The sequence below is a fragment of the Aquarana catesbeiana genome, linkage group LG05 (assembly GCF_042186555.1).
Source record: "Aquarana catesbeiana isolate 2022-GZ linkage group LG05, ASM4218655v1, whole genome shotgun sequence".
NCBI classification, from domain to species: domain Eukaryota; kingdom Metazoa; phylum Chordata; class Amphibia; order Anura; family Ranidae; genus Aquarana; species Aquarana catesbeiana.
Window position 1 is genome coordinate 467,520,597 of NC_133328.1, and position 23,291 is coordinate 467,543,887.

Here is a 23,291-nt window from a genome sequence, read left to right on the forward strand (position 1 = left end):
ACTCCCAGATCAGGTACTTCCATCTGTGGATCTGCGAACCGGTAGCCGTCTGAGGGCTCAAGTTATATAGCTAACTATTTTAGGATTAAAATTGTTTGGCTTTGTCCTCAGGTTTAGAATAAAGTGTTCCCGCTGCATCGTGGACATGGTGCTTAGTAGCGGACCTGGCGTCAAGCAGCAGAAGTGGAGGAAAAAGCCAGCAGAGCTGAAAGGGGGGACCAGGGGAGAACACGGGGGGCCCAGGCAGCAGAAGGAAGGGTAACCTGGATAGGAGGGATAGGAGGCAAGAGCAGAATTTACTAGCACCAATCCCCTGTATTTCTCCCCTGCAGCAGCTGAAAGCCAGCAGGAGAAAGGGGAGTTGAAGTCGGCTTACAGATGCTGCAGGGAGGGTAATACAGGGGATGGGTTCTAGTAAATGCCTTTCCCGCTGCCCCTCTTGTCCAAGTTTCCTTGCGTTCTGCTGCTTGGTCTCTCCCCCCCCCTGCACTGCTGCCGGTTTTCCTGCGACACTGCATATGTGGGAGGAGCAGTGTCTGCGTCCCTTCCACAAGAAAGGGACGCAATCTGTCACCTGTCTACAGATAGCAACAAAAACAAGAAAAGGGCACGCCGACCTAGTGCAATTCCGTTAAAAACATTTTTTAAAGAATAAAAAGTAAAACACAAGGTACTCACAAACGTATGCTGTATAAATGCATGTCAAAGAACAATGTAGAAAAAGATGCCTCGGGACTGCTATAATACGCCAAAAATGCAAGCAGGCCAAGTGGCGTCCTTGATAACTAGGCTTCCTCAGAGCCAAATGAGCAAATGACCCACCTTACCTTTATATTTTTGATACACAATCTGACCCACCCTCATTGATAATCATTTCTCCCTTGAGCATAACACCTGAGCGCAGGAGAGTTACTTCACCTGTCTACAGATGCCATGTGTTCCCCTTGTATCAAAGAGGCAATAGCCGACCTTGCTGATTCCATGCGAAATGTTGGAATTTAAGTGTTTGTTGAGGTATTTTAGATCCAGGATGCTTACATTGGGCTTTGGTACAAGCAACAGGTTTGAAGAGAATCCTTTGAACCGGTCTTGATGGGAGTACTGACAAACATACTCAATGGGACAAAAGATTGTTCAGGGCATTCTGCAAATTTTACTACCCTTGGGCAGATTTGGGCTGATTTGGAAGAAGAAAGCAGTGAGGGGGTAGAGTTTTGAACTTTATTTTGTAACTTTTTGTAACCTCCAAATGAACTTACAGGCTTGTGAAGGATTTTAACCTCTTGTCGACCGCCCTATATCTGAATGACAGCTAGAGCGCCGTCACACATTTCTGGGAGGGTGTCTACTGCCATCCTCCCAGAACCCTGCCTCCCTGTGTGCCCTCCCACCCCCCCCCCCCCACGGCCGTGGATCCGGTGCACCTTGTTAAAGGTGCACCGGATGCACGGTGCACCTATAATATAATAACCAGGTAATAATCATGATAATCAGGGCACTGATCATCAGTGCAGCCCCATCAGTGTGGCATACCAGTGCCCATCAGTGCAGCCTCATCACTGCACATCAGTGAAGAAAAATTATTTTAAAAAATTTAACAGAAACGAAGAAAAAGGTTGATTTTTTTCAACATTTTATGTTTTTTGTTTTGTTTGTTTAGCAAGAAAAAAAAACCCAGTGGTGATTAAATACCAACTAAAGAAAGCTCAATCTGTCTCAACCAAATGATAAAAATGTCATATGTACAGTGTTGCATGACCATGCAATTGTCATTCAAAGTGCAACACTGAAAGCTGAAAATTGGCCTGGTCAGGAAGGGGTGAAAATATAAAATGTTTAGGGTCTAAAGTAATTTTGTAGCCAAAAAAAAAAAAAAATGCAGATTTTATCATGTATGTGAGAAATGTCAAAATTGGCCTGGACAGCAACTGGTTAAACTTCAGCTGTATATTTTTATGCCATTACCATGACTCCCCACCATATATTTAAAAAAAAAAATCTCATACTCCTGGCAATTAAAGTGAATCCACATGTGTGTTGTTTCTTCTTTGTATGTTTAGTAGGCCGAGAAACAATAGTGAGCATTTTTGGTTTTTCTTTGTCCTACCTAAACACACCGACACTCAAATGGATACTAAACACAACACCTTATTTTTTCCTACCTAACACACACAAACCATAACACTAACTGACAGTTATATTGACACTATCATTTACACTCATTAAACTGGATCAAGCCCTGACTCAATTCATCTGTTTATTTTTTCAACAGACTTTTTTTTATTATTTTTTAACCACTCGACTTTCAGAAGGTTTTACCCCTTTCACGTCCAGGGCATTTTTGCTATTCAGCACTGTGCTACTTTAACTGGCAATTGTGTGGTCATGCAACACTGTACACAAATGAAATTTATATAATTATTTTCACACAATTACAGCTTTCTTTTCGTGGTATTTAACCACTACTGGGATTTTTTTTTTTTTTTTTTTTACACAAACAAAAAAAAGTTGACATTTAAAAAAAAAAAAAAAAAAGGATTTTCTACTTTCAGTTATAAAACAAATCCAACCAAAAGAAAAATAACACAAAACAAATTTCCTCATTATTTAGACCAAAATGTATTCTACTACATGCCTATGGTAAAATCCCAATAAGCATATATTAATTGCTTTGTATGAAAGTTATAGCGTCTACAAACTATGGTATAAATACTGAAATTTACATAGCTACAGACACGTTACTGTAATGGAGGTGTTTAGCAACTTACAGTGTGACTGTGATAGGGTGGGCGCACAATCTGAAGCAAACAGACAATGGCAGGGAGGGTCAATTAACTGATACTAATGTCGCTAGAGACAGTAATACAGTGATAATACTGTACACTGACACTGTACTAATGACAATTGCTAGGAAGGAGTTAACATCCAGGGGCAATCAAGGGGTTAACTGTGTTGCCTAACAAGTGTAATAAGTGCTGCTTTTACTTACTAATCAGGCTGTTTTTTCTCCCCGCTTTTCAGGGAGGACAGCGAGATCGCAGAAGTCTGTGTGTGAATGGACACAGCCAATCAGCAGGTTTCACCAAAATTATTGGTTGAAATCTGCTGCCAAACTCGTGCTGTGTTCAATCACAGCACGGGTCGGCAGGGGGGCACCCTGAACCCAGAAGGCGTCCGGTGATGTACATATACGTGACCGTGCCTATACCTGCCACCAGCACTGTGAGCAGGTGATTAACAAACTTCTCTATGAAGGAGAAAAGGACACAATCTATCTTTTCCACTTCACAGAGGAGAAACACTGGATCAGGTCTCCACATCAGTGATCAGCTAATCACAGTTATCACATAAATGGGAGACGTTCTCCCAGCTCCAGAGCATTAAAACGAGACCCGAAGCTGTAGGTAACAGCTCGGTCTTAGTGCTAGGAGCATGCTTCCAGTACAAACACAGGAGCAAATACTGTATATGAGGTTTCCAAGAATAAAGTCCACTTCCTGGACACTGCATATACAGGTTACAGGTATGTGTTGTGTGGTTGTAAACGGGTTAGGAAAAAGAAAACAAAAAGTATAACTTACCAGTTGTCCAGCTTTGTAGGTCTTTCCATCCCATTCTATGGATGTATATGCTGCCCAAGGAGTTTGCATGCGTTTTGAAGCTATGTCCTGACGAGTAATGATACCTTTGAAGCCCAAAAAATGTATTTGCTTGTCATATGTTTCATGGCAATTTTTTAACCAGGCTGCAAATTCTCGATCAATTTTTACTCTCTGCTCCTGGAAAAAAAAAAAAAAAAACAAACAAAATAAATTATTTTGATTTTTTACATGCTTTTGACTTCATAACATTATAACACAAACGTTGAAGGCAGAAAAACAAAGCTTGCTGGTAAACCTAAAACCTACTGTTGGAGAGAGACTGCGTGGGAATATCAAGCACACACAGAAGTCAGGGACTGAATCAGCCTCTAAGCCTTAATTAACCACTTCAATACAGGGTACACCCTTCCTGCCCAGACCAATTTTTAGCTTTCAGCTCTCTCACACTTGCCAATTATTCAACCATGCAACACTGTAACCAAACACAATTTTTATAATTTTTTTCATACAAATAAAGCTTTTAGTGGTATTTAATCAACACTGGGTTTTTTATTTTTTGCGACATAAGCGAAAAAAGAGTGCGTTATGCCCCTCACTACACGTGACTGAGGTGTATTTGGGCACACTGTTAACTCCTCTCATACCAATGCATTCCGGTAGGCGCAGAATCCTTTTGAACTTTTATTGATACAAGATAGAGTAAAACTGTAACAGATACAAACAAAATGCAATTAAAAAAAGATCATACAATGAATGCCTTCCTATCTATCTAGCTGAAGATACAAGTAATAAACATACGGAAGATGGAACGATGGCTAGCGTAGAGCTTAGCAGCAGATGTGCTTGCTTTCAGGATGAAAAGGAAAAAGAAAGCTGAGGAAGCTGACGCAGGACCTGATGGGATTGAAAGTACGGAGGCTTGCATGTACCAAATTTAACCAGCTATTCTAAATGACTATGTTGAAATATAGCGCAGTTATACAAAATGGCCACTAGATGGCAGCATAGATTAATCTGATTAAACCAAAAAGTCAATAGGAAGATTTCAAGCCTTATTAACGAAGGCATGACACTCCCCGCCTGGTTTCCCACGGATACCACATATCATGGCACTCTGGAGGAGAGTAACAAAATAAGTTCAGAAACAGGTCTGAGGAAAAGTTTAGGCTGGCCTTGCCTAATGACTTTGAGCTCAACTTTCCTGACCTTTCCATCTTCACTGGGAAACACTTGGGTTATCGGACCCAAAGGCCACTTGTTTCTCCTGGATTGAGAGTCTTTCATGAGAACGATGGCACCAGGCTCTAAGTTGGGTTTGCTGTCTTGCCATTTGTTCCTGGTCTGTAGATTAGACAAGTATTGTTTCTTACACTTGTTCTAAAAGGTGTCAGCTAACACTTTTACTCTTTTCCACTGACATCTGTATAAGTCCTTTGGGTCTAGATTGACTGGAGGAGCTGTGATCACCTCAACTTTCTGAGTGAGCAAAGTGGAAGGCGTAAGCAAGAAAGGATCTTCAGGATCATTAGGTATAGATGTCAAGGGTCTGGCATTCATTACAGCTGATACTTCAGCCAAGGAGAGCATTCATCAGAGAAGCAGCCAAGAGGCCCATGGTAACTCTGGAGGAGCTGCAGAGATCCACAGCTCAAGTGGGAGAATCTGTCCACAGGATAACTATTAGTTGTGCACTCCACAAATGTGGTCTTCATGGAAGAGAGGCAAGAAGAAAGCCATTGTTGAAAGAAAGCCATAAGAAGTCCCGTTTGCAAGTAGCCATGTGGGGGACACAGCAAATGTGGAAAAAAGTGCTCTGGTCAGATGAGACCAAAATGTAACTTTTTGGCCTAAAAGCAAAATGCTATGTGAGATGAAAAACTAACACTGCACATCACCTTGTACATACCATCACCACCGTGAAACATGGTGGTGGCAGCATCATGTTGTGGGGATGCTTTTCTTCAACAGAGACAGGGAAGCTGATCAGAGTTGATGGGAAAATGGATGGAGCCAAATACAGGGCAATCTTAGAAGAAAACCTGTTAAGAGTCTGCAAAAGACTTAAAACTGGGGCGGAGGTTCACCTTCCAGCATGACAATGACCCTAAACATACAGCCCGAGTTACAACAGAATGGCTTAGTTCAAAGCACATTCATGTGTTAGACTGGACCAGTCAAAGTCCAGACCTACATCTAAATTGAGAATCTGTGCCAAGACTGGAAAATTGCTGTTCACAGATGCTCTCCATTCAATCTGACAGGGCTTGAGCTATTTTGCAAAGAAAAATGGGCAGAAATTTCACACTCTTGATGTGCAAAGCTGGTAGAGACATATGCAAAAAGACTTGCAGCTGTAATTGCCTCAAAAGGTGATTCTAAAAAATATTGAATCGGGGGGCTGAACACATATGCACACTGCACTTTTCAGATATTTACAGTGGATATAAAAAGTCTACACGCCCCTGTTAAAATGTCAGGTTTCTGTGATGTAAAAAAATGAGACAAAGATAAATAATTTCAGAACCTTTTCCACCTTTATTGTGACCTATAAACTGTAAAACTCAGTTGAACAACAAACTGAAATCTTTCAGGTGTAAGGAAGTAAAAATAAAAAAAAATAACTATGGTTGCATAAGTGTGCACACCCTTAAACTAATGCTTTGTTGAAGCCCCTTTTGATTTTATTACAGCACTCACTTTTTGGGTATGAGTCTATCACCATGGCATATCTTGACTTGGCAATATAATCTTCTTTGCAAAAACACTCAAAATCTGTCAGATTGTGAGGGCATCTGCTGTGCATAGCCCTCTTCAGATCACCCCACAGATTTTCAATCTGATTCAGGTCTGGGCCATTCTAAAACTTCAAGTTCCTCTTCATGTTCAGCTTTCTAGCAGAAGCCTGAAGGTTTTGTGCCAATATTGACTTGTATTTGAAACTGTTCATAATTTCACCTACCTTGACTAAGGCCTCTGTTCCAGCTGAAGAAAAACAGCCCCAAAGCATGATGCTGTCACCACCATGCTTCACTGTGGGTATGGTGTTCTTTTGGTGATGTGCAGTGTTGTATTTGCACCAAACATATCTTTTGGAATCATGGCCAAAAATTTCAACCTTGGTTTCATTAGACCAAAACACATTTTCCCACGTGCTTTTGGGAGACTTCAGATGTGTTTTTTGCAAAGTTTAGCCGGGCTTGAATGTTTGCCTTGCCTTGCCATTCTATCCCATAGCCCAGACATATGGGGAATAAGGGAGATTGTTGCCACATGTACCATACCACCAGTACTTGCCAGATAATCCTGCAGCTCCACTGATGTTGCTATAGGCCTCTTGGCAGCCTCCCTGACCAGTTTTCTTCTCGTCTTTTCATCAATTTTGAAGGGACGTCCAGTTCTCGGTTAGGTCACTGTTGTGCCATATTTTCTCTACTTGATGTTTCACTGTGTTCCATGGTATATCTAATGCCTTGAAGATTCTTTTGTACCCTTCTCCTGACTGATACCTTTTAACAATGAGATCCCTCTGATGCTTTGGAAGCTCTCTGCAGACCATGACTTTTGCTGTAGGATGTGACTAAGAAAATGTCAGGAAAGACCTACTACAACAGTTGAACTTTATTTGGGGTTAATCAGAGGCACTTTAAATGATGGCAGGTGTGTACTGACTCCTATTTAACATGGAGTTTGAATGCGATTGCTTAATTCCGAACACAGCTACATCCCCAGCTATAAGAGAGTGTGCACACAATTATGGACCACATTATTTTATTTTCTTTATCGTACATGACGGGACACAGAGCCACAGTAATAACTATATGGCTATTTAGGCCACTTTTAGGTAATGGACACCGGCATGCCCTAAGACACGAAGTTCACTCCCTATATAACCCCTCCCATTACCGGGAGTACCTCAGTTTTTTTGCCAGTGGCTTAAGTGTTGGTCACGTGTAAAGATGTGCTATGCAGAGGCCCTACTGTAGCATTCCTTACTGGAGCAAGCCTTTGCAACCGAATCCATCCAAAGTGCCTTTGAGGCCAAAGTGGTTGGTACCAGGGCCTCGTGGCGGAAGAAATTAGGTTTTGCCTGTAACGCTTCTCTGAGAGCTGGTCCCTGGAAATCAGTGCTTTGGTCATATTACAGTGCCATAAAGCTTACTGACAACAGGGTGCTATACAGGTCCAAGGCAGTGGAACCCCAATAAAAAGGGACTCCAATCCTTGAAGGCTTTTTAATGGAGCCCGCTGTGATGGGTGAAGATTTGGTCTGTTTAGTTTTACCACAGAATCTTGCATCGGGATAAGGTAAGTAATGATTCCTATACGGTTTTAAAAACATTCTTTGGGTTTCTCCTTGCAGTAAATGTTGTAATGCCTAAAGTCGCGACTAGAGGGTGCAAAGAGAACGTACCTGTTCCATGCTTTCAGATCTCGCTCTGTGTCAGCAGAAGCTGCAGGCTTCATCCAGCTATCCGTTCCAGGCCACTGGTAAGAGATTTGGAGGGGGGGGTTTGGCTGGAATTACCCCCATCTGGGCTGTATTTCCTCTCCCCTCTCCAGGAGCAGGGGGATGCTAAAGGGTCTGGGGTCCGGGGGTCTGCCGCTCCGCTCCCCCTTCCACCGACCTCAGCAGCGGCAGCTCTTCTCAAGTGCCTTCCTCCTCCAACCACCCCCCCCATCGGATGCCCGCACACGCGCACAGGAATCACTTTTTGGAAAAAGAGGGAGTGTAGTAAGGAAGTAGGGGGCGTGGCTTAGTGCAGGCGTCACAGCGCATGATGGCATAGTTTACAAATCCTTCATTGACAGAGTCATTTTGCTCTCAGAAGGACACAGAAGCAAACCTGGGCATGTGAGTGTGGGACACAGGCATTCCCCAAAGCACATTTAATCTGCATCAGGCACAGCGTTTATTAGCAGTAACAATTACTGGACTATTGCTCAGCAATGGGTGCGTTTTTCTTTGTAAGTACCTCTGCATTCGTGCTTAGGACTATGCATTCCAGAAGGGGACGTATACATTCCTCAAAAAGGGGACCAAAGGTATCACCCTCAGGCTCTGAGGACCCTAGTCTCACCTCAGCAATGCCTCTCCCCCCTGAAGATCCAGGGGTAGCTGATCAGGGTGAACCATCAGGTTTGTCAAGTGTTGCAACTGTTTGCAACACTTCAGCCCCTGTCTATATTACTGAGTATGTTTTCTCCTCAGGCTTGGTGGGGTTGGAGAAAGATTGACTGCTCTAATCGCATCTTCCCAGCATGGGAGAAAACACGATAGGTCTCCTTCTAACGCCCAGGTCCCTCAAACAGAGGATCAGTGGGCGGGGGAAGAAGAGGCCCCCTCAGGGGACCGTGGAGAGGCAAACTCCTCTTCCGAGGATTCAATTTTGGAAGAACCTTTTTCAACTTCACAAACTGAAAAATTGCTGGTACAATCGCTTACAGATATGGTTCGTTTCACATTTAAAGTGGAGTTCCACACAAAAATGGAACTTACGCTTTTCGGAACCCTCCCCCCCTTCGGTGTCACATTTGGCACCTTTCAGGGGGGAGGGGGGTGCAGATACCTGTCTAAGACAGGTATCTGCACCCACTTCCGGCATAGACTCCCATGGGAGTCTATGCCTCTTCCTGTCCCTACGCGCTGTCTCCTGGAAAACACACAGGTCCCAGGAGATAGCGGGGACCAGTTACGATGCGCAGCGCGACTCACGCATGCGCGGTAGGGAACCGGGAAGTGAAGCCGCAACGCTTCACTTCCTGATTCCCTCACCTAGGATGGCGGCGGCAGCTGCCAAGAATCGAGCGGGTTCTTGGAGTTGGCTGCCGACATCGCTGGACCCTGGGACAGGTAAGTGGCCATTTATTAAAAGTATGCAGTATTTGTAGCTGCTGGCTTTTAATATTTTTTTTTTTTTAGGCGGTTTAGGTGGACTCCCTCTTTAAGCTACCCTCAAATGAGTCAGCTGAAAGGCCCACTTCTGCTTTGGGTTTCCTAAAGCCTCCCCAAGCTATGCATGCTTTTCCTGTCCATCCATTGCTGGAACAGCTTATGTATTCTGAGTAGGATCACCCAGATAAATATTTTCTCCCTCCAAAAAAGTTTTCAACACTTTATCCTATGAAGGAAAAATTCACAAAAAGGTGGAATATACCAAATTGATGTTGCCATTTCCTCTGTGAATAAAAATTTAACTTGTCCAGTTGACAATGCTCAGATGCTTAGGGATCCAACCGATAAAAGATTGAAATTCCTGTTAAAAAGCTTGTTTTCTTTGGCAGGAACAGTAACTCAACCTGCAGTGGTGGCAATAGGTGTATGTCAATCCCTGAAGGACCAGTTGAGACAAGTACTCAAGGTCATCCCTGATCAACAGGCATGGGATTTAGCCGAGTTGCCAGGGGCATTATGTTTTGCTATTGAGGCTATTAGAGATTCTATTCTTCTGTCTTCACGCTTTACGCTTGTACTTGTGCATATGCGTAGGATCTTGTGGTTGAAAAATTGGCCAGCCGAAGCGCCATGAAAAAATCTCCTGGCTGAGTTTCCTTTTCACGGTGAACGGCTGTTGGAGATGATTTGGATAAATATATCCATAAAATTTCAAGTGGAAAAAGTACCCTTTTGACAATTAAGAAAAGGAATAAACGCCCTTCATTTAAACGGGCTCTTTCTCCAGGGTCAGGGTCATCAGCCTATAGGCAATCGCGACGGCCCCCGCCATCAGGTTCAAGAGGTAAACCTCAGGGTCAACCCCAGGGACAGAAGAAGTCCTGGGGAAGAAAACTTACAAAGCAAAATCCTAAGGCCTCTTTATGAAGGGGCGCCCCCACTCGCACGAGTGGGGGGAAGATTTCAGTTTGTTTTTTCATTGAGTTGTACAGTTTATATGTCACAGTAACCACTTGAGCCCCGGAAAATTTGGCTGCTCAATGACCAGGCCATTTTTTGCCATACGGCACTGCGTCGCTTTAACTGACAATTGCGCAGTCGTGCAACATTGTACCCAAAGTTGTGGGCATGTTCTGTAAATTAAATTATGCAAATCCTCAAACAATCCATGCTAATTCCAGATTGTGAGGCAACAAAACACAAAAAATGCCAAGGGGGTGAATATTTTTGCAAGGCACTGTATGTACATTCACCTAGCAAAGGCTGGAAAGCCTAATAAGTTGCTGTGCTAGCATTGCCAGCCTCATCTTTCCTGCCTGACAGCATTCTTCACATAAGGCCAGCAGAATAGGGCTGGTCTTCAGTAAGCATGGTCTCATGACCATTCCTATCAGAAAAGAGGTAAACATGACCATAGTGGTCTTTGATCAATATATCAAGGACACACATTTCGGCAGCCTCATCACTTAACCTCTTAAGATCCGCGCTATAGCCGAATGACGGCTACAGCGCAGACCTACTTTGCCAGGAGGGTGTCAATAGACGCCCTCCCGTGCTCGCGCAGCCTGCGTGCCCCCTGGATCACAGATCGGAGTTAGGGGTCGATCCTGACCCCTCACCATGTGATCAGCTGTCAGCCAATGACAGCTGATCTTGTGATGTAAATAGAGCTGGTAATCGGCTATTTTTTCTCCTCACGCTGATAGTGTGAGGAGGAAAAAAAAAAGCTGATCACCGGCGGCTGTCAGAGGGACATCGGTCCCAATCAAGGAGAGCAGCCGCCAGCTCATCTGTGCCCACCTGCCAGTGCCATCTACCAGTGCTCACAAGCGCCATCTACCAGTGCTCACCAGCGCCATCTACCAGTGCCTCATCAACAATGCTGCCCATCAGTGTCACCTACCAGTGCCCATCAGTGCCCTCTATCAGTGGTAGCTATCAGTAACATCTATCAGTACCCATCAGTGCCACCCATCAGTACTGCCTTATCTGTGCCCATCAGTGCAGCCTATCAGTGCTGCCTCATCAGCGCATATCAATGAAGGAGAAAATTTTCCAAAATGTTATAACAAACTATGAAGCATGATTTTTTTTTTTTCAAAATTTTCTGTCTTTTTTTTGTTAGTTTAGCAAAAAATAAAAACCCCAGTGGTGATTAAATACCACCAAAAGAAAGTTCTATTTGTGTGAAAAAAAAAAAAAAAAATTTAATTTGGGTACAGTGTTGTATGACCACGCAATTGTCATTCAAAGAGTGACAGCGCTGAAAGCTGAAAATTGGTCTGGGCAGGAGGGGGGTTTAAGTGCCAATTATGCAAGTGGTTAATTGTAGCATTTTTAACAAAGCACAACATGCAAGATAAAAAAAAACATTCTGGGCAGCTATAAATGACAAACAGCATACCAATGCTGAAAAGAAACATATTTAGCATTGATACACCATTGTTGTAAAGTACGGTATATCTAAAGGCAAAACTTTTTTTTTAGTTTTGGAAAGAGGGGAGAGGGATTAGAACACCTGTCAGTTTTTATTGCTGTCTGTGTTCTGTTAGGGAGATTCACCCTCTCTATTGTTCCTATAAACCAGGGATATACAATTAGCGGAACTACAGAACTACAAGTCCCATGAAGCATAGCAAGACTCTGACAGCCACAAGCATGAAACCCAGAGGCATGATGGTAATTGTAGTTTTGCAACAGCTGGAGGTCCGCTAATTGCATATCCCTGCTATATACCATTGGTAGTGAAAGTAAAAGAAAATATCACATTTTGGGTTGTTTCAGGGTTTATAAATCTCTCTTATGCCGCGTACACACGGTCGGACTTTCCGGCATACTTAGTCCGGCGGACCAGAGTGTGCCGGACAATCCGCCCGTGTGTAGGCGCCGGCGGACTTTTCCGGCGGACTTTTTCCCAAAAGCCCGCCGGACCTAGATTTGAAGAAAGTTTTAAATCTTTCCGCCGGACTCAGTTTCGGGCGGAAAGTCCGCTCGTGTGTGTGCTGGTCCGACGGAAAGCCCGCTCGTGTGTATGCTGGTCCGACGGACCAGATACGACACGAGGGCAGGGTATTCCATCTCGCGCTCGCTGCAATAGGAAAAACACATTTTCCTATTGCGGCGAGCGCGGGGCATACCAGGCCCTTAGGTCTGGTATGGATTATAAAGGGAACCCCCTACGCCGAAAAAACGGCGTGGGGTCCCCCCTAAAATCCATACCAGACCCCGATCCGAGCACGCAGCCTGGCCGGTCAGGAAAGGGGGTGGGGACGAGCGAGCGCCCCCCCCCCTCCTGAACCGTACCAGGCCGCATGCCCTCAACATGGGGGGTGGGTGCTTTGGGGGAGGGGGGCGCCCTGCAGGGCCCCCCACCCCAAAGCACCTTGTCCCCATGTTGATGAGGACAAGGGCCTCTTCCCGACAACCCTGGCCGTTGGTTGTCGGGGTCTGCGGGCGGGGGCTTATCGGAATCTGGGAGCCCCTTTAATAAGGGGGCCCCCAGATCCCGGCCCCCCACCCTATGTGAATGAGTATGGGGTACATGGTACCCCTACCCATTCACCTAGGGAAAAAGTGTAAGTAATAAAACACACTACACAGGTTTTTAAAATAGTTTATTAAACAGCTCCGGGGGGGGGGATCTTCCTCCGGCTTCGGGGGTCCCTCCGCTTCATCTTCTCCCGGCGTCCGGTTGGTTCTTCTCCCGGTGTTCCAGTTCTTCGGCCGGCTCCTCTGCTGTCTTCAGGTAGCTCTCTTGCCAGCAGAGGTCCGGACTCCTGGGCTTCTGGGCTTCTTCTCTTCTCTTCTCTTCTCCAGATGTTGACACGATGCTCTCTCCGGCTGGACTGCTCTCCGAGGGCTGCGTTGTGACTTATATAGGTGGAGACCCCGCCCCCTTTTGATGTCACAGTCCCTGGGCATGCTGGGACTGTGACGTTTTAGGGGGCTTGGTCACTGGGTGATGTTGACCACGCCCCCTAAAACGTCACAGTCCCAGCATGCCCAGGGACTGTGACATCAAAAGTGGGCGGGGTCTCCGCCTATATAAGTCACAACGCAGCCCTCGGAGAGCAGTCCAGCCGGAGAGAGCGTCGTGTCAACATCTGGAGAAGAGAAGAGAAGAGAAGAAGCCCAGAAGCCCAGGAGTCCGGACCTCTGCTGGCAAGAGAGCTACCTGAAGACAGCAGAGGAGCCGGCCGAAGAACTGGAACACCGGGAGAAGAACCAACCGGACGCCGGGAGAAGATGAAGCGGAGGGACCCCCGAAGCCGGAGGAAGATCCCCCCCCCCGGAGCTGTTTAATAAACTATTTTAAAAACCTGTGTAGTGTGTTTTATTACTTACACTTTTTCCCTAGGTGAATGGGTAGGGGTACCATGTACCCCATACTCATTCACATAGGGTGGGGGGCCGGGATCTGGGGGCCCCCTTATTAAAGGGGCTCCCAGATTCCGATAAGCCCCCGTCCGCAGACCCCGAAAACCAACGGCCAGGGTTGTCGGGAAGAGGCCCTTGTCCTCATCAACATGGGGACAAGGTGCTTTGGGGTGGGGGGCCCCGCAGGGCGCCCCCCTCCCCCAAAGCACCCACCCCCCATGTTGAGGGCATGCGGCCTGGTACGGTTCAGGAGGGGGGGGGGGGGCGCTCGCTCGTCCCCACCCCTTTCCTGACCGGCCAGGCTGCGTGCTCGGATCGGGGTCTGGTATGGATTTTAGGGGGGACCCCACGCCGTTTTTTCGGCGTAGGGGGTTCCCTTTATAATCCATACCAGACCTAAGGGCCTGGTATGCCCCGCGACGGGGCTCGCAAGGTGTCAATCTCGCCGATAAAAGCGGCAAGATTGACTTCCTTTTCTAGTCCCGTCACACCTGAGTCACGTTCAAAATGAACGGACTTGTCCGTGTGTGGGCAAGTCCGTTCATTCTGAAAGTCCGCCGTAACTCCGGCGAAAGTCCGTCGGAAAGACAGGCGGACTTAGCCCGCCGGAAAGTCCGGTCGTGTGTGGGCAAGTCCGTCCGTTTTAAAGTCCGGCGCACCTGGCGGACAAAGTCCGTCGGAAAGTGTGCCGGACCAAGTAGGATAGAAAGTCCGACCGTGTGTACGCGGCATTACTCTACCCAAAATGAAAAAAGGTGTTGCCTGTAGTTCTACTTTAAATTGCATTTATTGCAACACAGACTGATTTTTATTTAGCATGCTTGACTCTGTTATTGATACTGCAAATAGGTGGTGACATGGTTTATCTCATCTACATGGCTGTTTTTACACATGGCAGCTATATCATACCACGGTGGAACGAAAGGGTTGTATTTTTACTGTACTTTATTCTCTCAACATTTGTTGCTAACTGCAATATTCAAAGAAATACAATTCATGGTTATTAAAAACAAAATAAACAAAAAAAAAAAAAAAAGCTGCTCACCTGTCCATTTAATATCCTTGTAAAAAGTGTGTTTTTGTCCTGTAGTTTTAATCCCAGATCTAAGAAAGTCAGTTTATTTGTGCTGACTCCAAACTTGTCATTTGTAAATAACACTCCAGATATCCTATTATAGCACTCAAATGGAATAATTCCTCTTTTTTTAGGGACAGCACACCAATCAAAACTGTTAAGAAACCATACAAATATTATGTTACACATGTATTGTCTGCCTTTAAAAAATGTTGTCCCTACCTCATTCTGTAGCTAGGGGATGCTTTTTGAGGTTAGTACTACCCTTCTTCATGCTTTAGTTTCCATTCGCCACATGTACTGTACTCTGCTGAACCACACTATTACACACTATGAAGACACACTATGATTTTTCTGATCTTTATTTGATATGATCTGCACAAGTTTTGGACTAAAGCTTTCTATAATCTGCAAGATGTCATTAGGATCAAGTCACTGAATGCCAAGTTAGTAAGACTGCAAGGCTACTTTCACGCCGGGGGGGGGGGGGAGGCGTTAGCGGTAAAGTGCCGATAGTTTTAGTGGCGATTTACCGCGGTTATAGCGGCACTTTTTGGCCTCTAGCGGGGCATTTTAAACCCCCGCTAGCGGCCGAATAAAGGGTTAACAGCTCCTGCAAAGCGCCGCTGCCTTGGTTCGAGAGCCCACAAGTTAGGCTCTTTCTAACGTCCTGCAAGTGCAAGGCTCTCACATGGGGCTGCAGGGGAGGCATTTTTCAGGCACTTTACAGGCGCTATTTTCAGCCCAAAAGCACCTGAAAAACGCCCCAGTGTGAAAGGGGTCTAAGTTAAGCTATTTCACCACAACTGGTTCAGATATAGAGACCACACTTGCGTTGCTTAGACTGCGGAAGCAGAACAGTCAAAAAAATAATAATATCTCTGGAATGTACTGTGGAATGTGATACTCTCTGTATACATATAGCAGGTTAGGACAGTGCAACCATTTGTGAATTTTACATGTGTACAGTAGAAGCTGCCTGCATTACTACATGACATTCTGATTTCTGTGCTCCACAGACATACACAGAGCTAAGCAACTGATACATTTCTCAGAGACTACCAGTTAAAGGATAAGTTCATCTTTGGAAACATGTCATATGTGCCAACCGTTTTAAGGGTGGAACATGTAACCTGTTTCCACTGTTGCAGCCTCTCCCCAACTTCTTGGACAATGAGGGACTTGAACATTCCTACCAAGCCTGAAAGACGGGCATTTGTAATCGTTAATTTCATTCATAAAAAATGAAAGATTTTCCTATTGTTAAGGCTGGGTTGGAGATTCCGCGAGTTAGAGAACTCGTTGCTTGGATGGATAGGAGTATGGGTAGGTTGAGAGAAGGAGCATGCTTGTTCCAGGTTGACAATATGTTGTGCTGGAGAGGTCTCCAATAAGATTGGGAGGAATGGTACATCCTCGAAGGAAGCCACAAAGAGGCCTAAGACTCTCATAGAGAATCTTATTGAGGAATGTCCCTCAATGATTTTTAAATAACTGATCACTCAGCCCGAAAGCCTGGAAATTTGTAGACAGCTGAAAAGAAGATGTGTCATTCAGGAAAAGGCCATCCAGATAACCTGTGACCTGGATACCCGAGTTATAACACAATGGTGGGGATAAGCTGAAAGGTAGTGCGACAAAAAGGAAATAATTATCACTGCAAAAAGCAAAAATGGCTGGTGAGATGGAAACAGTCTAAATTAAAGAAACCTTGTGAGCTACCACTACTGAAAATAACAAACTCCTATATGGACAGCTGCTAGCATTGATTATGCCCCATAAGCTCGTGCCTAGAATATAGGCACGAGTTGGCCATTCTATGGTTTCACACTGGCCTAAATGTCCAGTGTGAAACCATAGAATGGCCAACTCAAGATAATCCCTTTAAGCAAATCACCTCTGCGGGAATCTAGGATGGAAAGGGACCTGGAGGTCCTAGAGGATGATAGGCTCAGCAATGGCATGCAATGCCAAGCTGCTGCTAACAAAGGAAACAGAATATTGGCATGCATTAAAAAGGGGATCAACTCCAGAGATAAACCGATAATTCTCCTGCACCTAGAGTATGCTGTCCAGTTCTGGGCACCAGTCCTCAGGAAGGATGTACTGGAAATGGAGCGAGTACAAAGAAGGGCAACTAAGCTAATAAAGGGTCTGAAGGATATTAGTTATGAGGAAAGGTTGCGAGCACTGAACTTATTCTCTCTGGAGAAGAGACGCTTGAGAGGGGATATGATTTCAATCTATAAATAACGTACTGGTGACCCCACAATAGGGATAAAACTTTTTCGCGGAAGGGAGTTTAACAAGACATGTGGTCACTCATTAAAAATAGAAGAAAAGAGGTTTAACCTTAAACTACGTAGAGGGTTTTTTACTGTAAGAGCGGCAAGGATGTGGAATTTCCTTCCACAGGCGGTGGTCTCAGCGGGGAGCATCGATAGTTTCAAAAAACTATGAGATAAGCACCTGAACTTCCGCATCATATAGGGATATACAATGTAATACTGACATATAATCACACACATAGGTTAGACTTGATGGACTTGTGTCTTTTTTCAACCTCACCTACAATGTAACTATATGTAAAATTAATTATTCTTCAAAAAACATTTTTAATCAAATTCTTTGTTCAGCCCCCCGCTTATAAACAATCTTTGGTTTATCTGGTAAACTCCCTTTTAAATTTGCATTCTGCTTGAGGACCTCCCAGTATCTACTAATTTTTCCACATCCCCATTTTGTAAATTATAATCAAGAACAATAAAGGTACCGATATCCGTATTAGTCTCTTTATGTGGCTTCACTATATGCCAACATTGACCACCAGGGGGCCATAAGAGCAGTTAAGGCCTCATGCACACGAGACGCTGTTAAACACACGTTCAGAGGCAGTTGGACACATTTTTCAACTGCCCCTGAACCAATTCAATCTTATCCTATGTGTCCATGTACACAGTCTCGTTTTTAGGCAGTTGCGTTTAACCTTGTTTTTCCAGAAGCAAAAAAAATGGGTTCAGACGCAAACGTTTTCCACGTTTCAGACGCCAAACGCCGGTACCGCGTTTAGCCGCATTTGCGTTTATAAGTGTTTTTAAAGGAACATTTTACGACCCAACTTTGGGGCCACTTGGTGCTAGGAACCCCAAATTTGGTGTGCTAACACAGTTGGACTAACACTATAACATATCTAGATTTGGGGTTCCTAGCATCTAGTGGCCTTGAGATATGGGGCCCAAAATTCGGGTCACAAAATGTCATTCTCTGCTGCATTAAAGTGCTTCACATTTTGCGACCCGAATTTGGGGCCCCATATCTCGGGGTCACTTGGTGCTAGGAACCACACATTTGGTGTGCTAACACAGTTCGACTAACAATAAAACATATCCAAATTTAGGGTTCCTAGCACTAAGTGACCCCGAGATATGGGGCCCCAAAGTTGGGTCGCAAAATGTCATTCTCTGCTCTGCAGACGCTTCTAGACGCAAACGCGGTAAAAAGCAGCTAAACGCAGCATGCAAACGCGGTAAAATGGGCGTTTCTAAATGCCGGTTTCAGCTTTTAAAAACATGTGTTCAGCAGAGTTTGCACCGGCATCTCCTGTGCATGAGGCCTAAGTGGGCACTTAAAAAGAATACCAATATAAAGCGGAAGCAGCGGAAAACATTTTTGAAAAGTTTGGGTTTTTGTTTAAAGCCTAATTATTTGTGGTATGAAAATATTTATTATTTAAAGATAAGAGGCGTCGCGATGGGCGCCAAATTTGCACCTAGTGTTGCAAATTTATAAATAGCAAAATGGGAGGAGGAGGAATTCTATACCGTTTGGACCCGAGGATTATGCTGTACAGACACTTTATTGGTGATATGGAAAGGGAATATTGAGGACATAGAAATCTTATTACAATCTATGAATGATAATGATCAAAATATTAATTTGACATGGGATATCAGTAAGGATAATGTACATTTCTTGGATTTAGAGATCTATAATACTCTTAGGGGCATAGAAACTAAAACTTACTTAAAAAGAAACAGATCGCAACTCATATATCCCTACCACTAGCTGTCATTATAGACCCTGAATAAATAATATCCCCAGAGGACAATTTATGTGAATAAAAAAGAATTGCACGAGAAATGAAGATTTTGAAGCACAAACAGATAAATTAGCCTGACTTTTTGGATGCTGAAAGGAAAAAGATCAAAGATGTAGATAGAGAGAGTCTGTTAAAAGATAATAGTATCAGTAAAGAGACTAATATGGATATGGGTACCTGTATTGTTCTTGATTATAATTTACAAAAGAGGGATGAGGAAAAGATTATTAGTAGATACTGGGAGGTCCTCAAGCAGGATGCACATTTAAAAGGGAGTTTACCAGATAAACCAAAGATTGTTAATAAGCGAACCCCTAACTTAAAGGACAGGTTGGTGCACAATGTCCTTGAACCGCCCCCATCTAAGCCATTGATGTTCATGGCTGCGGTCGGTGTTTGGAGCTGTACAAGGGTCCCAAAAAATGTAAGAAAATTAAAATCCTTCATTAATCCTAATACCAATCATCCGTACACCATTAGGGACTTTATCTCATGTGACACCATAGGGGTGGTGTATGCAATCAAATGCCCATGCAATTTAATCTATGTAGGCAGAACAAAAAGTGTTAAAGGTTAGAATGGAGGAACATGTTATGAATATCTGCAATGGATTCGATAAACATTATTTATCAGTACACTTCAGAAATAAACATAACAAAAACCCGGAAGGGATGCAATTCTGGGGTATAGAGGCCCCAAAATGTCACTGGAGAGGTTCTAATTATGTAAGGGAGACTAATTGTGTTTCTTGGTGCCAGGGGGGCTGAACAAAGAATTTGATTTAAAATGTTTTTGAGTAATAATTAATTTAGAATTTGCTTATAGGGATTATCTTGAGTTGACCATCCTATGGTTTCACAGTGGACATTTATGGAGCATTTACCACATTCCTCCATTGGGGATATGGTATACATAGTGGTGTTTTTTTTCCATTTATTTAGCTTTAGTTTATATGGTACATTTAACATGGGTAAGGTGGTAGGTATACTGGGGTATATATTTTGGCCCTAGGTCTGCCTTAAGACTATATTTGTATTATGGTACGTGATTAGTGTTGTATCTACCCTGGTTAATAAATAACTATTATGGTCAGAGGGTATGGGATCCATTAACGTTATATATCAGTACTGATGTCCTCAGGTCTGTTTCCCATGTACATGTGTCAGGTGGGAAAGGGGTTTGGGGGACAGCTTGAGGTGGTATACATTACTAAATTTTTATTAATATCAATTCTACTAATTTTTATGCATTTGTTTCATTTTTATTAATAATTTTTAATTTACATTTTTGGGTTTTGTATGGTTATATGTTCATTGTTATCTATGACATTGTAAAGAGATAGTATGTCTGCTCCATAGCATCGTCCTGAGATTAATACTAATGTTGTTGTCTATTTGGGTTCATATATGCAGTTTGCACAATATAGGGCTACGGCATGATGGAGTAGATATTAGGCTTCTGTAGTTAGTCGTGGGTCCCTATGGGTGGTAAGCTACTAAGATCAACAGTACTATTGTGTTACATTGAGCCTCTGGACGATAGAATGTCCTCAATGTACAAGAACATGGCCGCCATTAGATCATTTATAACAGACATGCCAACCGTCCAATTACAAACACCCTGAGGAAGATACGTTATATCCCTGTATCGACACGCATTGGGGAGGGAACAGGACAGTGCAGAAGACTGGTCTGTCTCAAGGCGGAGGGACATACGATCTCAGCTTTTTTCTGCTATCTGTAGAGTGGTGCACTGAAGCACCTGTAGAATGTGAGTACCCTGGAGAGGGGTTTTTTGTTTTTATACATTTTATATACTAAACTGTATCACGCTATCCAGTCTCTTTATATATATTTCATATGCATGTGGAGACAGCGCTACTGGGCAGCACAGCATTCACTGAACCCAGAGGTGGTTCACAAGCATGTTTTGACTGGACTCAATTGTGAGGTCACACACTTTGAGGGGACACTTGAACCCGTTGGATCACCAGTACAAGACTTTATTGTGTTTGAAATGGACATTATGGTTTTATTATGATATTTTGATTCACGAGATTCATTGTCAGTGCATTAACTCACGCACTATGGCACTTTATTTCAATATTGTCACTTTATATATTCACTTAATACATTTGGATTATTATGTTATGATTTTACTATGTTTGAAATGAACTATATGATCTAATCATGTGGCTTTGATTCACGAGATTCAATTAGTGTATCATCTTTATGCACTAAAGCACTTTACCTCACTATTGTCACTTTATCCATTATTGCATATGTATATATTTTCCACATTTTGTCATGTTACAACCAAAAACGTAAAAGTATTTTATCGGGATTTTATGCAATAGACCAACACAAAGTGGCACTTAATTGTGAAGTGGAAGGAAAATTATAAATGTTTTTCAACTTTTTACAAATAAAAATCTCAAAAGTGTGCCATGCATGTGTATTCCGCCCCCTTTACTCTGATACACCTAACTAAAATCTAGTGGAACCAATTGCCTTCAGAAGTCACCTAATTAGTAAATATAGCCCACCTGTGTGTAATTTAATCTCAGTATGAATACAGCTGTTCTGTAAAGCCCTCAAATGTTTGTTAGAGAACCTTAGTGAGCAAATGGCATCATAAAGGCCAAGGAACACACCAGACAGGTCAAGGATAAAGTTGTGAAGTTTAAAGCAGGGTTAGGTTATAAAAAAAATATCCCAAGCTTTGAACATCTCACTGAGCACTGTTCAATCCATCATCCGAAAATGGAAAGAGTATGGCATAAATGCAAACCTACCAAGACATGACTGTCCACCTAAATTGACAGGTCGGGCAAGAAGAGCATTCAGAGAAGCAGCCAAGAGGCCCATGGTAACTCTGGAGGAGCTGCAGAGATCCACAGCTTAGGTGGGAGAATCTATCCACAGGACAAAAATATTTGTTGTGCACTTCACAAATCTGGCCTTTATAGAAGAGTGGTAAGAAGAAAGCCATTGTTGAATAAAAGCCATAAGAAGCCCCGTTTGCAGTTTGCAAGAAGCCATGTGGGGGACACAGCAAACATGTGGAAGAAGGTCCTCTGGTCAGATGAGACCAAAGTTGAACTTTTTGGCCTAAAAGCAAAATGCTATGTGCAGCGGAAAACTAACACTGCACATAACCCTGAACACACCATCCCAAAGATGAAACCTGGTGGTGGCAGCATCAGGTTGTGGGGATGCTTTTCTTCAGCAGGTACAGAGAAGCTGGTCAGAGTTGATGGGAAGATGGATGAAGAGCCAAATACAGGGCAATCTTAGAAGAAAACCTGTTGAAGTCAGCAAAAAAGACTTGAGACTGGGGCGGAGGTTCACCTTATAGCAGGACAACGACCCTAAACATACAGCCAGAGCTACAATTGAATGGTTTAGATCAAAGCATATTCATGTGTTAGAATGGCCCAGTCAAAGTCTAGACCTAAATCCAATTGAGAATCTGTGGCAAGGCTTGAAAATTGCTGTTCACAGACGCTCTCCATCAAAACTGACAGAGCTTGAGCTATTTTGCAAAGACAAATGGGCAAAAATGTCACTCTAGATGTGCAAAGCTGGTAGAGACATACCCAAAAAGACTTGCAGCTCTAATTGCAGTGAAAAGTGGTTCTACAAAGTATTGACTCAGGTGGGCTGAATACAAATGCAGGCCACACTTTTCACATATTTATTTGCAAAAAATTTTGAAAACCATTTATCATTTTCCATCCACTTCACAATTATGTGCCACTTTCAGGGCCGCCATCAGGGGGTATAGCCCATACACATGTAAGGGGCCCGGGCGTTCTGAGGGGCCCGGCTCCAGGAGGGGGCGGTACAAATGCCCATTCGCCTGTGTACACCGTGCCTGAACCTGGACCATGTCAGCAGACAGCAGCTCGTAATCCCCAGCAGGAGACAGACTGCCCTCTTGTTCCTCCTTAATCTCTGGACAGGTGACCCCTGCAGGATAATGGCGAAGCTCCAGATGGGAAAGTAACTGCAGGCAACAGGAGTGTGTGGGCTCTGCAATGTTAGGGGAAGGAGCCAGAACTGGTCACTCTGGGGGCATGCTGCATGCTCAGCCCAGCAAAGTGCTCTCAACCTCCCCCTCAGCTCCTGTCAGCAGTGCAGAGCTGGGGTCCCGCGGGAGGATAATGAGCATGTGGGGGAGAAGCAGCTGGCTAAGTAGAGGATGTCTTTGAGAGAAGGATGCCTTGCTTCCTAATCATTCTGG

General features: G+C 43.9%; 1 protein-coding gene across 1 annotated transcript in view; it reads right to left on the bottom strand.

Annotated features, from left to right (window-relative positions):
• SMCHD1 (structural maintenance of chromosomes flexible hinge domain containing 1) overlaps positions 1–23,291 on the bottom strand; it is a 622,004-nt gene that overhangs the window by 389,331 nt on the left and 209,382 nt on the right. Inside the window, exons 12-13 of the mRNA XM_073631430.1 lie at positions 14,918–15,101; positions 3,582–3,779 (exon numbers count right to left, since the gene is read on the bottom strand). Coding sequence (XP_073487531.1) covers positions 3,582–3,779; positions 14,918–15,101 — 382 coding nt within the window. The remainder of the gene's footprint in view (positions 1–3,581; positions 3,780–14,917; positions 15,102–23,291) is intronic.